Source organism: Topomyia yanbarensis, chromosome 2, assembly GCF_030247195.1.
Source record: "Topomyia yanbarensis strain Yona2022 chromosome 2, ASM3024719v1, whole genome shotgun sequence".
Classification (NCBI taxonomy): domain Eukaryota; kingdom Metazoa; phylum Arthropoda; class Insecta; order Diptera; family Culicidae; genus Topomyia; species Topomyia yanbarensis.
In genome coordinates, this window is record NC_080671.1 from 89,671,779 (window position 1) to 89,688,286 (window position 16,508).

General features: G+C 38.0%; 2 protein-coding genes across 5 annotated transcripts in view; both read left to right on the forward strand.

Annotated features, from left to right (window-relative positions):
• The first annotated feature begins 1,431 nt into the window (after nucleotides 1-1,431).
• On the forward strand, nucleotides 1,432-2,412 carry LOC131678801 (uncharacterized). Its single transcript, XM_058959128.1, has 3 exons — nucleotides 1,432-1,548; nucleotides 1,622-1,859; nucleotides 1,926-2,412. Exons 1-3 carry the CDS (start codon nucleotides 1,546-1,548, stop codon nucleotides 2,231-2,233), a joined length of 549 nt encoding a protein of 182 aa, XP_058815111.1. The 5' UTR covers nucleotides 1,432-1,545; the 3' UTR covers nucleotides 2,234-2,412.
• Nucleotides 2,413-13,551: 11,139 nt separating this feature from the next.
• Nucleotides 13,552-16,508, forward strand: part of LOC131678799 (MAGUK p55 subfamily member 7) — an 80,324-nt gene continuing 77,367 nt past the window's right edge. For all 4 annotated transcript variants that reach the window (XM_058959122.1, XM_058959125.1, XM_058959124.1 and 1 more), the window contains exon 1: nucleotides 13,552-13,898. The gene's annotated coding sequence lies outside the window, so the exon portion shown is untranslated. The remainder of the gene's footprint in view (nucleotides 13,899-16,508) is intronic.

Sequence of the window (16,508 nt, forward strand, 5' to 3'; positions counted from 1 at the left end):
AAAAACAAAATATGCAAAGTGGCTTTTTGTGACAAAGTCTTCATGTACGGAAAGTTTTATTAGAATCTGAGAGGGTGCTGCCAACTCTGTATACGATTTGGCGCGAAATTCGTCTGTAGCACCTTGTTGTTTTTATTCTCAATACGAAAGTACCACGAAAATTGGTTACTAAAGTTATCAAGAAGTGTTTCGCTGTGTAAAAGTGCGTTCTTATTTTTTATGCTGCTCAAACTCTAGTAACTTACGACTGACCAAATATACAAGAACAATTATTGTCCATTTGCGCACTGAGCCCCGCTGAAAGCAGGTACTCACATGCCACTTTTACCGTGCCCAACACCTAAAACTCGCAAACGTTCAACACGATCATTTGAAAAATGAGGTCAATTTCATTACGACTATTACGACGTTGTACACTTTTTCCACCACGCTTTCAATAATGTGCGTTGTACATAAAAATGAAGATTTTGCGGGTATAGAAAACAATAACAAAAACAACAGACGCAGCGCGCCGAAATGATTATCATCTATTTATATCTCTACGGACCTCTTAAGTCTAATTGCTACGAACAACGCGTGAATACTTTGGGAAATTAATATTAGCAAAGCAAAACAGACCTCCGATCTACGTGGTCGCCCTAAGGTCACAGACGACGTGAAGCCTGCGGCTGTATTTGAGCGTACCTCTACATGACGTATGTGGGTACCTAAACTCAGCTGGTACTTTCAAAACCATCAACAAAGTGAGCAGAAGAAATGGTTTGGTTGCGATTTGACTTTGCTTGATCAGTTCGGCCAAGGTGAGAAGAAACATGGCTTCCAACCAACGTGTCGTCCACTAAGCCAATCTAATGTACACACTCTGGCGAGGATACTAAACAAATTGCCGATTCGAAGGTCCGTTCAATTACGTTGCAACGGTTGCGCGTTGGTTGCCTGACTGGTTGCGGTTGAAGTCGGGTCGTTTCAAATGCGTATAGACCTGTACGTGTTCGAAAGTGAATGATTATTGTTTAATAATGATCTACTCGACTGGCCTTCAATTGCAATTTTTTTTCGGCATTGCGCCTCTACGCTGACGACGCTAGGATGGGTATTATGTACACGGTCCGTTTGTTGAAAAATGTTTTCGTTTGGGACTTGGTGGTCAGCAGTGCAATCAACCTTATCGTATTGAATTCATTTTGTGTAGCCAAAACAAACTATCTAAACGTAGGGTGAAAATGAATACAAAAATTAACCATGTTTACTCATTAATCCTAAATTAGTGAAAATTATCTAGTCCCAAAACCTATTAGCCGAATCAATTGACAAAGTGTACGAGAATGAAGTGATTTGAAAACGTCATTAACCAACACACAAAATGACCTCCCTCAGGTATCGGAACATCGAGAATTAGACGAAAGGAAAAGGGCAAGAATAGTTGCCAATCATTTGCAATGGTATGTGGGAGGTGTTTTGAAACTGGTGAACTGGGTGAACTAGTTCCGAAAAGGTAGTGAAAGCAATCGGTTGCATTCGTCAGCATTGATTAGCAGCGTCAAAATGGTCAGTGATAGTTTGAAGTTTTACTCCGATATAAAATGATTGATGCTTGCGATTTTTTCATGTCTTTCTGCAGATCTCCTCAAAATTATTCTGCGTTTTACTGTTGTTTACGATTTACGTGCAAAAATCAAGTACTTTTCCCCTACTTGATTATTTCAACTCCGATCCGGATGGGAATCCAGTTGCTCGCGACGTAGAAGAAACATCCACTGCTCTGGCGGAAATTGCAACGGAAAGCGATTCTCCTCGTGGCCCATTGATTCAATACGATACGGTTGTTCCGGTGTTAAAAGTCGTGTTAACACCAATCGGTGAGTGTACCTTGTATTTTCACACTAATTAAACCGTCAATAAAAAAAAATCATGCTCTTTCAAAGGACGCATCCTGCAACCGCTGATCGAACGATGGATCGCTGATCGCTTGGGGCCTTACGTCGAATCAATTGGTCGCGCCATGGAGGGCTTCTCGCGATTCGCCACCGAGCATGTTTCGTTCCAAACTGGGGATACCTACTACACGAAAAGTGATCTCATCGACGGCTACGGATACAACTCGCTGATCATTACCCTAGCTTCGGGCAGAACGTTCACCGTGCTAACGCACAAATCCAACCGAAAGATGAATATACTGGATGAGTTCCCTCAGCTCTCGGAGGCCCTGAACGAGGTGCGGAAGCTGCAGTGAAATGCGCGACCTATGGCGGCTTGGTGCCGCAAAACCGAAGACTGAATGGGGGGTAGTCATCCGTAATGGTAGACTAGCTGAAATATTTTTATTTATTTATTTATTCAAACGTGTATCGCGAAAGCATAAATGAAACAGTGTACGAATGTAGAGAGATAGCTGAAAATGCATAAGCTACAACGCGCCATATAAATTACCTGTAACAATAATGGTTGTGCGGTGTGCGTTCGTAACCGATGACATTGGTCCCAATTTCGTGCTGGCTTTTGTGGTTGTTCGTTATGAGTTAGTGGAGTTTGTATTTAATGAGCATGGGAGGGAGATGCAGAAGACATTGTTGAGATGAATTATTTTGAATATTGCAAATAATTTAATTTAAAATTTAATCATGCATATAGCAATGATATTTACATAGCCCAGTGGTGTAGCCAAAGCTTCTGTTTGAGAGGGTAGAGTCAGGAGCTGGGGTGTTGTACATGGAATTTATTAAAATAACGAAGCAAAAAGACTCCTATCTGCCATAATTTAAGTCAACAATATTCTGATGCTCCCAAACATCAATCTAGAGCAGCTTTTTAGTCTGCTGTACCGATTTTCTAGCAGGGTAGATGATGGGGACTTCTTCCACCGGGTTGGGAGTCCTAGAGTGGGACGTTCTTCGAACGGGAACTATAATTCTGATAAATATTTGTAGACAAAAACAACCTAAAAATAGAAATATAATTTGAAAATTTAATGTGTTTCTAATCTTGATAACTAGAATACATTTTATTTGATCTGGAGTTGCGTTGCGTTGTGACGATGATTTTGGCGGATTGCACACTGACTTCATCATGTTTGACTGCTGATTATCTAATAAGAGTTGCTTAGGAAATGGTAAGTAGGAATTCATATCAATCCGACCCATATTAAAACCTCAACAACATGATAGCCATCATTGCCGGCCGCCCCCATCTCCATCGTTCACGGGAAAGGATAAAGGATAAGGTAGTCGGGAAGTGTTGATGCTCCACCTACTTAACGGAAGGACGACGATTCATCAGACTCTTTCATAGGTGTCGCGGAGTTGGTAGTTTGGAAGGGTATAAGGTGTAGGATTCGCTCCAAGCAAGCGATGCGACCTGTAAAGCACATTTTATTAGGTACCGTAAACCGGGGGGTGACTTTGATCACTCGAAACTTTTTTCGTAGATCGCTCATTAAACCAGAATAGTCTACCGGGTCATTTTAATTTGGAATGATTTTTATTCTAAGCTTATAAAATACTGATTTGTTATACTTTTTGAGTATATTTGCAAGTTTTTGGGTACAAAACTACAAAAAACCGCAATTTGACTTTACCTTATTTTTACGAAGCTTCGTAAAGTGTCTATTTTTTATAAAACAAATAAATCTCTGATGAGCAAGAGTAATAAATTACAAGCGAGTTTTTATTTTCATTTAGAGCGGGATGTGCCAAATTTACTTTTAAGAGTTTGTTTATGTTAAATACATTTTTTTTTGTGAAAATAGTTGGCAATTGTTTCAAATTATTTTAAGCTAAAATTCGCAGCATTTTTTTATTGTTCAAGATTACAACGTGTTAAAACGGATGAAACTTTTTGTACATTGATAAAGCACTGAAATCATATAATTTTAGCAGTTTTAAAGGTTTTCAGAATCTTGTATTGTTCATATTATACGAGGTTTGGTTACTTTGTAAAGGTTATTTTACAGTACATTAAAATACTTTGTAACATCTATTTAACAATGAGTATCTTTCCAAAATTAGTTTAGACAAACATTTGAATGAAAAACTATGACATCAATAACTTAAGGTTATCAAAGTCACCCCGGAATACGAAAACGGACTTCAACTTGAAATCATTTTTGGAAAAATAGCTGTAAGCAGACAATTTTAGGTAAAACCATCCGATATTGTTCTCCATACATCAGTACATGGTTTAAAAATATTAAACTTGAAAAAAATGTGTTGCGTCTGAAAATATGTAATGATTACTTCGAAAAGTGATCAATGTCACCCCGGCTTACGATAGTTGTTTAGTTAGTCTTCGAGTACACGATCACTCGAAAAAGAAGAGATGTTTATTTTTTCGTTCTTTTTAAACCCTAGGCAGCCGGCCACCGAGAGTATCCTATGTTTCCTAAACAAAAGCAATTTGAACTCCACACGGCCGACCGTGGGAGTACTGCCTAGAAAAGCTAATCTGCATAATGGGCCGGATCACTATTTATTTAGACAGAATTCGCTACTTCTTCTCTACGATATATTTATTATGTTGAAAACTACCGAGTGATAACACATTATACAGGCAAAGAGTTATGATAGCGCGAGACAATAAATCAAAGAAAGTTTCCATATCGGATTGTTTGTGGAATACAAGTATACGAGTGATAATAACGAACACTGAAGGGAAATATAAAGCATTGTTAACCTGATGCACGGGCTTGTTAGCAATAACGGAGCTTGAAATTAGGTTCATAAAAAAAGACGCGGCGAATTTTCAATAAGTATTGACCCGTTATTATCGATACTAGTCAGATTAAAGTCTTATTGGGTTTAATTTCCGATCAACTATTCATTTTTACGGCAATGTTTTCTCGACTAGATCTGTTCGCACCCTCTCATTCTGCTACTATCGGCAGAAGGCTGATAGCACTCAGTCGTCGCCGGTCTAAGGACCAAATGTCATCAATAGACTTAGACTCGCGCGGAGGCATGAGATAGGAAACTTGTGAGAATTTTGTCATCCCACCGTTTGACGACCTACATTTTATTTGATCTGGCGTTTGTTAAAAAGTGTTGAATTATTTCTTTTCGGAATTTGATCCAGAACCTGAATTATTCTTTTGTTTAAAATCTTGCTACATCATAGTTTACAGCAATGCCAACAAGAAGCCGTTTTCATTGAAACTTTGATTTTGGCGATTCAGAAGTAGGTTTTGCTGTACTGTCAACTATATACATCCAGAAAAAATATGTGTATGTTTAATATTCATTACATTAAATGATTACAATCAATAAATAAATTTATTGTTCTGGAGACAACAGAGCTGTAGCAAGTCAGTTTTGCGTGGGGGGGGGGGATTTTTTTTTATTATATTTAATGTCTATTCATCACATTCGTATAAAACAATCTAGAGAGCAATTCGAGGCACCATATGCCTGCATATTGTACGCAGGGCCGTAATGTGGTCTTCTGGCGCCCTTGGCGGTGTCTCAGATTTGTGCCTCCTTGGTGTTTACTTTGGATCCTTTTCAGTTCGACTTTAGAAAAAATAATTTAGTGTATACATGGAAATGGTATAGTTATTATTACTTATTCAATGACTTATCCTCACTATGTTTAAAAAGCAGCAGAACAAGATTTCAGCGATCTCCTTACACTGGCGTCCTTGGCGTCTATATGATACGGGTCTGTGAAACATGTGAAAAAAAATTTTGAATGTTGCGGCATTTATCAACACTAGGATCGTTGCACTGAAAATATAAATTTGAAAATATTATGAAAACGATCGTGTAATGCAACGAAGTATTTCCGTGCATTGTAAATAGTAAGTTTGGTTCATTTCATGAACTGAAAAAATGGCCGCTTGATGAACGAAAGTTTTCGTAAATTTTACTTGTTTAGTGTACATTCCACGAATGTTATCGTTAATAGCGAAATTATTCTTTGTGAATGACACGAAATGTTTCGTTTGTTTTAAAAATTATTTGTGTATATTACGAACGATTTTGTTGGTCACACGAATTCATTTTCGCTCATCTTGGAAAAGTTTTCGTATTTATTTGGATATTATTTTTTTCATTCAATCTTCGATCTTTGATCGACGTTTGACAAAACCGGTTTTTTTCAGTCTATTCTCAACCACTAAAAGCATCAGTCACAATACCAGTGTGCTCTCTGCTGCTACCCAAGCCAGCGCAAACAGTTGCTTCTTTTCTTGTGTGCATTGTCTTGAGAACAAAGGGAACCGTTGCTATTATTATTGTGTGGTGATCTATCAAGATGACTGAGCCTCATCAACAAAATGTGATTCTTCGGGCTAACACGGTGGCCATTGACTTCCGGTCTTTCCGCATAAGTCCAAGTATTGGTGATGTAGAACAATTGCTGAAGGTGAAAATGCAGCTTCGGTTTTCGGAAGTCAGCCTCATCCAGTTGGAGCACGTCAGACACGCGGTGCTGATAACGTTCAACATATTCGCCCAGGCGAAAAGATTCATTTCGCAAAACAACTTGAGACACAAAGCTAGATTGTGACACCGCTAAATTCAAGATCCCTGTGTATATGGATAACGGAAACGTGGAAGTCAAATTACATGATTTGGCACCACGAACTTGCAAAGTGGCCATTAAAAGATTCATGTCGTATTTCGGAGAAGTGGAATCCATTACGGAGGACACTACTTTCCAGGTATTGCAAATGGTGTTTTTGTGGTGAGAATGCGTGTAGACCAACCCATTCCCTCCTACCTTACCCTGCAGTACAAAACAGAAGGGGGTGATACCATTATACAGCGAACTCGATGTACATACCAAGGACAAACTAACACGTGCCTGTTCTGTGAACAAACGGCACATTATGGACAACCCTGCCCAGAAACCGCTAAGAAAAGTTCATCTACAGAAAGAGATGCCAACACTCAGTCTCCAATATCATTCCCTGAGCCACAAACGGTTGCCAAATTTGTGGCTGCTGTTCAAGCAATTATGACAACTGCGAAAGCCGCGTCAAGTACCACAAACTCAACAGCTAATTCTAGCTACGAGGGAGCTACTAGCAATGATGGAGGGTTCACGCTCGTGACCCGAAAGGGAAAGAAGTTAGGAACAACACCTGATCGCGAACATCAAGGCAGTAACCCCGATGATGACCCGGACATGTGCGACGACGATAGAGATATGATTGATCCCCATAATACAGTTGACGTGGATACAAATACACCGACACGAAAACGAATCTCCGCGGGCAATGGCAAGCCGGGCGTACGAGGTCGGATAGACTCTTAGAGTAGTATTGTTTATTATTTTTATTTTTTACATCATGTAAATATATAAAAGATCCACGGCTGCTAACGCCTTGAGCCGTGCTAAATAAACGAATTAAAAAAAACCGTTTTTTTTTAAATTGAGAGGATCGATCTGGCAAAATCGATTTTATTGTGGTATGAAAAAATGGCCGCTTGATGAACGAAAGTTTTCATAAGTTTTACTTATTTAGTATACATTGCACGAATGTTTTCGTTGATCAACAATTATCTGGCGTATAGCAATAACACCACCATATTCTATTTCTATTGAAGGTCTTTTGACGTTGACGATTTGGTGCTCGTAAATATTATAAAGGCTTTCGTATATATTAGCGAACAAATCGTTTGCCAAATGAAGCCGATTCGTAATGAGCCAACGAAAGTCGTTTCGTGGGTTTTACGAAAAACTCGTAATAAAAAATACGTGTTTCAATAGAACTACGAATGATTTATCATATGTACGAAAAATTCGTATTTTTTATGAGAATTGTCTGTGTGAAACTAATTCTTAGCGATTTACGAATATATTCTCTCAGTGTGTCAGCGAAAAAATGTTAAGTTAATGTAAGACAATCCAACTGGTAAGTATTGTATAATATAATGTCTCTGAACAATGACTTCCGGTTTAGAGAATGAACAATTTTATATAGACAACTAAATACAACAGAAGTTGTTCATTTCATTTAGACAATGTTCATTTGTGAATTAGGAAGGCCAGTAGTATAGCTACCATGCAGCCTGCTGTTTCCTCATTTATGGATAATCACATAAGGAGTTTTGCTGACTTAACAAGGCAGTTTCGGTTAAAAACCTTTGGGAATTACCCGGAATTATCATTTCCGTGCACAATTGGCAAAATACATCGATGAAAAATTAAAAAAATTAACGCATCAGGCGGAGAAATTTTAACCAATTTTCATACAATTTCAAAGCATTTGTCAATAAACTGCGGATATTAATTTTCAGACAATCCTTCAAAAGCGACGCGGGAAACCGAAATTTTCCCCCGTTCAATTTTCTTGCGAAGCTAACAATAGGGAGCACCAACACTTTTAATTTCTGTGAAATTTTAAATATAAGTATATCACTGCAGATTTATCTGTAACACAGCGAAGATCCGTTTTTATACATTGACACAATCGAGACATACATTTTTCTTTCTTTCTACTAAACCGAAGCTCTTAAAGTATTCTTCTTTAGTCCCTAGATATAGCCTCTGTCCTCCTTAAGGAAATTTCACTTAAGGACAGCGCAAAATTTAAAAAAAATGAAGCTTATTTTTGCATATTTTGGATCTCTAAGAAAAATATGTTCAAGAACGGATTTACTCGAATTCAACTTGGCTCGTCTTCTTGAGCCCATTAAATTCCCAACTATCAACTTTCATATGACGCTGACGAAATCAGGCCAAAAAGCTGATAAAATCGGGGGTAGACAAAATCGGGTCTTCACTGTATCATGATTGCGGAGTTTGAAGACGGGCGGAGCATTTTATTTATTTATTTATTTATTTATTTATTTATTTATTTATTTATTTATTTATTTATTTATTTATTTATTTATTTATTTATTTATTTATTTATTTATTTATTTATTTATTTATTTATTTATTTATCGCGCACATCAACAGGCCGTACTCGGCCCTAATGATGGAAACTTAAACTAATTACATCTAGAAAACTACGACAACCGTGGTCCTTTCAGCTGATAGTTTACATTGTTGAAATAGAGAGTGAATATAAATGGTCCGAGATGGCTTCCTTGCGGAATACCAGACGTTGCGGAGAACAGTTTGGAGTATGCATCACCTATGTTCACACTGAGTTGACGGCCAACGAGATAGGATTGAAACCATCGCAGGAGTGACCCACTGAAGCCAAGTTTTTCCAATTTAGCGACTGCGATATCGTGATTGATTTTGTCGAAAGTTGCAGATAAATCAATATATATATATATATATATATATATATATATATATATATATATATATATATATATATATATATATATATATATATATATATATATATATATATATATATATATATATATATATATATATATATATATATATATATATATATATATATATATATATATATATATATATATATATATATATATATATATATATATATATATATATATATAACATCACTTTGTTGATTCACATCGAACCCTTCGGACACAAAAGAGGTTAGAGACAGTAGATTCGTCGACGTAGATCGATTCGGCATGAATCCGTGTTGGTCTTTAGAAATATATTCCTTGCAGTGAAAAAACGCTGACTCCACCACGACTAACTCAAAGAGCTTGGAAATGGCACAGAGGGCAGAAATTCCTCGATAATTGTCAATGTTTCTCTTATCACCTTTTTTGTGGATAAAAAAGATGAAAGCTGCTTTCCACAATTGAGGAAAAATCGCGGTTGTCAGTGACATTTTGAATAGTTGACAGAGTGGTTCCACCAAACCAGATATACACTTTTTCAAAAACACAGCAGGGACACCATCTGGCCCAGGAGATGACGATGCTTTAAGCTTGGACGCTGCTGATACAATATCCGAGTGCTCCACACGAATCTCACTCACTGACCGTTCGAGTTGGGCTACGCCGCTAGCTGCAACGTCAATCTGCTGCGAGGACAGAGTCTCACTGACGAACACACTCGCAAATTTAGAGGCGAACAATTTGCATATGGCTTGTGAATCATGCCCAACTTCACCATTCAAAAACATTGTAGAAGGTAAGCCGGTTTCTTTCCGCTGCTCATTGCCGTATCTCCAAAACGATTTAGGATCCGACTTAAGCTTACGTTGCATTTTTCGTTGATAGTTTGAAAAACAAAAACTGTTCAGTTTTTTAAAATCGTTATTGAGCCCAGGGATGCCAACGGTACCGATAAACTACATTTTTTTCGATATATTTACATTTGCACAAGCCGTACAGCCCGCTACAGCGACGCATCACTACAGCTCTTGCCAAAACGGTAGCCAAAGCTAGTACATTTTCCCGTACAGCAGTAGAATACATTTTTGTTTTGCTGCTGTACTCCGACTGCTCGGTGAGAGTGTGGCGTAGTAAAGTTTGTTCTCTCGCTTTGTACATTTTTCTCTGCATAGTCAAAGGGAGAGGCCCGCACACGAAAGCGTTGATACCGGCCGTGGCGTAAATGAGCCGCAATCATTGTCGTCATTTTTGAATAAAAATATTAAAAAGATTGAAAATATTAAAAAATGTAAAATAAGGTAAGAGAAGCTGTACCGCTCGCGTCTCGTGGCTGTACTGGGGACAGTAGTTTTTTGTCATGATACTGCTTTGCACACAGGCAGCCGTACAGCGCTGGGCGTCCTGCACTAGCGAATGACAGCAGCATCGAGAAATGAGAATGTAGGCAGAAAAATTACAGCCGCAGAAAAGGTAGGCATTTTGCATCCTTGATTGAGCCTTACATAATAAGCTCTCAGTGACAAGGAACGGAGTTTGGTAAACTTTCGTAATGCTGCTCTTTTCGCAGTTTTTAGCTGACGTAGCTCGGCTGTCTGCCAGGGGGATTGATCACTTCGTTGATTACACTTTGGAACATGACGATCGATAAGGTAGCTCATTATATGGCAGAACGATTCAGCGGCGGAGTTCACATCATCCTTGCTTAGCACCGGGTTATCGGGTGACTTTGTCAAATCAGATGACGCTAGCGATTAACTGAGCAGACGATTTATTGGGGCATTCAACCCGCCTCTACCACATAAAAATCCGAAGATTTTTTTGAATGTTTGTTCCTTTACCAACCGTTATATTGATTTCCAATGGTTGGTTGTAGAAAATACCGAAAAAAATGTTTGACTGTCGCTCATTTCATGCCAATTCCAGCCGCCGATCGTGACTAGTAGATTCATAACATCAGTTGACGCTCGGTGTTTGAAGGCAACAGACACTGCATCTATTCAGTATACTAAATATCAAGACCAGTATGCTGTGGAGACAAACCCTATGTGCGGGGTTGGGAATCGAATCCAGGTGAGCTGCGTTCAAGACACTCGATTTACCAACTACGCTATGCTTGGTCCCTGTCCTTAGATTGTATTTACCAGTCCAAATGCCGTCACAACATTCTTTTTGTACAAGAAAGTAAAACTTTAAAGGCTTTCTGTGATCTGCTGCTTTGCACACTCTTTTTGCAATTTGCTTTCGGGTTTTACCATTTGTCATTAGTAGCATCCTGCCATACAACGAGAAAAGATAGGTGACCACATTTTTACTTTACTATCGCCTGACTTGTCTATCCCTTTCTGGTATCGCCCGTAATTTATTTCTCTCCCTTCGCACTCTTAAAGTTTCCGCTTTGTCTAAAATGAATCTCGAATAATCAATTTATGACTAATTCATTTTAAAAGCACTAGTTCAACGCTAGAATGGGCCTAATGTTATAATATGTGATTCAGAAATATAGTTGTACCCATTTTCGCCATGTTGTTTCAAATACACTACTACAAGCAAAACAAATTGTTTACATCTAGCACATAGAAAAGAATCAGCAGTGCGGCCAAATTAAAACATAAACTTGAAAATCTAATGTAATGCGATTTCAGGTATAAATACAGTAAAGACCCGATTTTATCAGCCCCTTGGCGAATTTTAAGCTGATAAAACGGGGACGTTGACAAAATTAATTTTCATATGAAGCTGATAAAATCGGGTCAAAAAGCTGACAAAAACTAGATGAAATCGGGTGCGGATAAAATCGGGTCTTCACTGTAATTAATTATTTCAAGTTATCAAGTGATTGCTGATTGCAGAGATTTTATTTTTATCTGGACATAAAATTTGGTTCGGGACAATGCAATATTTGATGTGAAACTAGTCATTTCCATTATTTCCATTGATTATTTCTTCCGAGTGCAATACTGGGCGCTCTTCTGCTAACAGCTGTTGAGGTTCTTTCATGTTTTGATCGGCGGAAAAAATAGAATGATTTGTTTTACAGATCATGCATTGGTGTCCACGATCTGGATACCTGGTTAGGGTCGACGCAAACGGAATATAAAGTATTACGTTTTAACCAGATTGTTTTTCGATGATGTGAAATTTGGCACGCCCAGAAGGCGATAAGCTGAATAAGCATTACACAGAAACATAGTACATTGATACCTTATGCTGAGAAAAGGAAAGAAGTTATTCCAAGTATCAGTACTTCTACGAAGCCAGCCATGAATTATTTACCCTAATAAACATCTTATCATTCAAGGGCCTAACGATCTGTTCAGGGTATCATCCAAACAATATGTTGAATCGTTGGACTATATGGGTTAAAATTCGTGTATGTATAATATTTTTTATTAGGGTAACCACGATGTCAGGGGTTTGCCGAGATAAATCGGGGCTGGTGATTTAACCGTTGTCGCATTGGGCGGTGTGCATGGCGTTCCGCGAAACGAAAGACTCTGCTTGGTTGATGTTGTTAAACATAATGAACACGCCATGCCTGATGTGATACATTTGTACGATGTTAATCTCTATCAGATTGAGCTTCATCTGTACTTTGAGGAACTGTTTCGCTTTTTGAAAAACGTGTAAATAATATCCATTTACCTTGCGGCAATTAACATAGTAACATAGAAAATGAATGTGTTTGCGATTGGAAGGATACTTGTGTGTATAATAAACACTATCAAACCGATTTCCATCTTATTTTTTAAATACTCTAAATACTTCATTTAAAAAATGATAACAAATAAGTAGCATTATTTACAACAAAAAACAGTTAAGTAATTTATTTGATCCGTGTTTAGATTCCCGTCTTGGCGCCAGCAAAAATTTTAAAATTTCCAGTCACAGACTTTCCGTGCTTAAAAATCGTGGTTTCCACTTCTGCCACACTTGGTTGGTAACGCAATACCAACAGGCATTGCCATCTACCGTTCGTTGTAACAAACCTCATCAGCGCACAGGCGCATAACGTGTACACAAACATTCACACATCTGACGACACGGTTCACTGCATACTCACCACACTCAGCGATTACCCCACTGATAGGCGCGAGATGTTTCTCCCTCTCTTCATAAACATCAGGCTGATACATATATAACACAGCGGTTATGTTGGTCACAATTTTCACCACAGTTTTTCACTTGTCACATGGCTCTTACTGGCTCACAGTGAACTTACTCGCTTACCACGCAGCTCACACTCACCACTCACGGTGAACAAAAATGCTAGCACCGTCTCGCTCTCATCCATTTCCACCAATTTTCTCAGCAACAGCATAAATACACGATTTCCCATTTTCAGTCAGTCACTGATTGAATGCGGACTTGCAATATCGCGCTGTCGGGAGCTCTCTGGTGCCAAGAGAGCTGCTACCAAAAATATAAGTGAGATGGTATAAAAGTGCCACCAAGACTGCTGTGAAAATGTGCTAAAGCAGAAAGTGGAAAAAAGTGAACCAACGGGAAAATTTCTATTTTCTTCATTCTATTTATGGTGAACCTCATTCTACCAGTGTCAAATATTTTCTCCTGATAGGCTGAAAATAGCCAACATGCAGTGTCTGTGAAAAGTGTCCCAACGAAAAACTAAACTAGCGAAGAAAAAGTTTCCTTCTAATAGTAGTGGCCAAGCATATGCAAGTAAGATGAATTGATTTTCACACGGAAATCCTGTGTGCTCCGCACAGTCAGTGTGGTTTTCTATTGGCAGCTCTCCTGACAACGTCGACTGACAAGCGAAGGACGAAGGCTTCCTCCCCTGCACGTCTCGTTCGTTCTGGCAACTGCTGCTGATAACAGAAGGGGAGAGTTTATTGATCAGTTTTTCCTCGTGTCCTTCCTCGTACGTTTGCTATACAGCAGGATATATTTTGCTTCAGCTATGCATTCTTTCGTCTGTCGTCTGACGTTTGTTTTCTTCTTGTTCTTCTCTCTGTCTCCGTCAGAGTCCGTGTTGACTTTCATGCTTGTGATGTCACGCTGGGAGATTTTCTGACATTGGAAAGGTAGGAATGATTAGACGTGTGCGAAGATATTGTTTTGAGTTATAAATAAACGACGCTTGAGAAAATATTCACAAATTATGTGCGAACGAAAATAATTTGAACATAAGGTTGCTGTAATAATATACATTGATTCGTGATATTAAATGATATGTTCTTGGAAATTCTAGGGTATTTTAACACTAAGAGCACAGAGGCAAATATATGCACAATAGACTTGATTAACTTTTAATTTCCTCTCCACCAGTTGATCTCAGTTAGGGCCCTTAATAAATTTCTAAACTTTAGAACAACCTAATAACTAAAGCATTTTAAGTTAAACTCTTTTTGTAATGATTTATGTCAAACTTGCATTCTTTTCTTATCGAAAGACTGAAGTGACAATGTTTTTAATTTTTTTTTCCTGCGGTCCTGTTTTCCGTATTAGTTGCTGTATAAATTTTAAACATGTTGTAGGGTACATAGACAAAACCTATCGCTACCTCATTTTGCTTAAATTTTAAGTAAGTAAATTTTAAGTATTTCTCATCAACCAGCACGCGCAAGTGCGATAGATTTATTTCTGTATTTTCCCTTTTTTATTTCGACTAATATGCAGTCACATTTTCTTTTTTTTTACTTTTTACCGACATTCAATTAGCTAGCGATTACTGAGTAGGGAAAGTTATGAATAGAGGGATGGAGAGAGGGTAACAATGAAACACATTTTTTCTACAATTTAATTTTGATGATAATACATGTTATTTGTGTAATCAAAAGTGATACATAGTGCCACTATGTTGTTAACTAATACATATATTTTTTCCAGCTGGTAAAATTCACGGGAAATAACATTTTTTGGATAATAAACAGTTGGTGGTAAAATGTATCAGTGTGCCCCATGGGTAGGAACTATGAAACACGATGTCATCTATAGTGAAATATTCTACTTATAAATTTTATTCTTTTGTTTTGACGAAGAATGATCCTAACGCTTTGAATTAAAGTTATATTGAGGCGAAAATCGTTTGTTTACGAAAGAATCCACTATATCATCGCGTAACATCGAACCACCATATATGCATATTAGCTGCAATCCTGAAATAAGAGACAATTTCTACAAAATTTGGCCAAATTTACTAATTCTGCACTATATGAGTAGTATTTAGTGTGGAAAATCGGAACCCATTGACATTTTGAGACAGACCACAAAAACAAACAAAAATCACTGTTCCCCATACGCCATCGTTTCACAGTTACCCAATGGTTCATGAAAATTGTGAAATCACACAGAACCATGAGTAGTTACCAAAAAACTTTGTTCGCGGCAAATGTTGAGCATAAAATTTGCTATAAATAGCAATAGACTAAACATTTATTCAATGAATGGTAATTCATAAAGATGGAATAATGTTTATCATTGCAAATTTACTCTGGCTATCACAAAACAAACAAATATCCATTAAAAGAGATAGAGTTAGCAGATCTCTTCCAAAATATAGCAACACGTGTAAATAATTAGAAATTGTGAAATATGAGGGAATTAGACGATTGCGATCATGCATTGTGATTTTATTGCAAATGTTTCATAGTTCCTGCTGATCCACTGTTACCCTCTCTCCCCTACTCAAGTAAGAACAAGGATGTGAAATACACAGATCGGAAAACTAGAAGTGGCAGGGTTATTAGAAACAAGCTTAAAATCTTACAGGCTAATCTTTTGTCTTCGGTTGGCAGGGGTCGAGCTTAGGCAGCATAGCTACGAATCGCTTAAGTCTACCAACATGTCTGGTAAAGAAAGACTTGTCCCTCTTAACCGTGAGAACCGACCTTTGATTGATTTGATTGATTTTTATTGAAGCGGGTTTTAACCTTATAGGTCATTCACCCGTAAAGACCTTTCTGTATTCCAGTTAGATTACAGATGGAAAATAATTACTGATCCCTCGGTAGCGACGTGATTTCATTTGCCAACGGTTCAAGACCATCGGAAACGATAAATGCCTCGAAGGAGCTCATTGATTGAAAGAGCTACGTGACCGTTATATTTGTAACCTCCAAATCGAAACAAGAGCTTCCTCCAAATTTACAAATTTTTGGCTAAATGATTCACGACACCGCGATTCAAGCTCTGACGATGCAAGTACCCGGTGAAAAAACCCCGCCAGGGCCTGCGGAATATTTTTCTCCCAAGTGGGTAGTAAGATTCGAAGTGAGTTCTACCCGCAGTGACGAAAGTTCAGACATGGCGTGTGTATGTGAAAATGAC

Excerpts from the sequence above, each read along its gene's own strand:
- LOC131678801 (XM_058959128.1), top strand. Across the intron at positions 1,860-1,925 it reads AGTCGTGTTAACACCAATCG|GACGCATCCTGCAACCGCTG; the intron begins GTGAGTGTACCT and ends GCTCTTTCAAAG.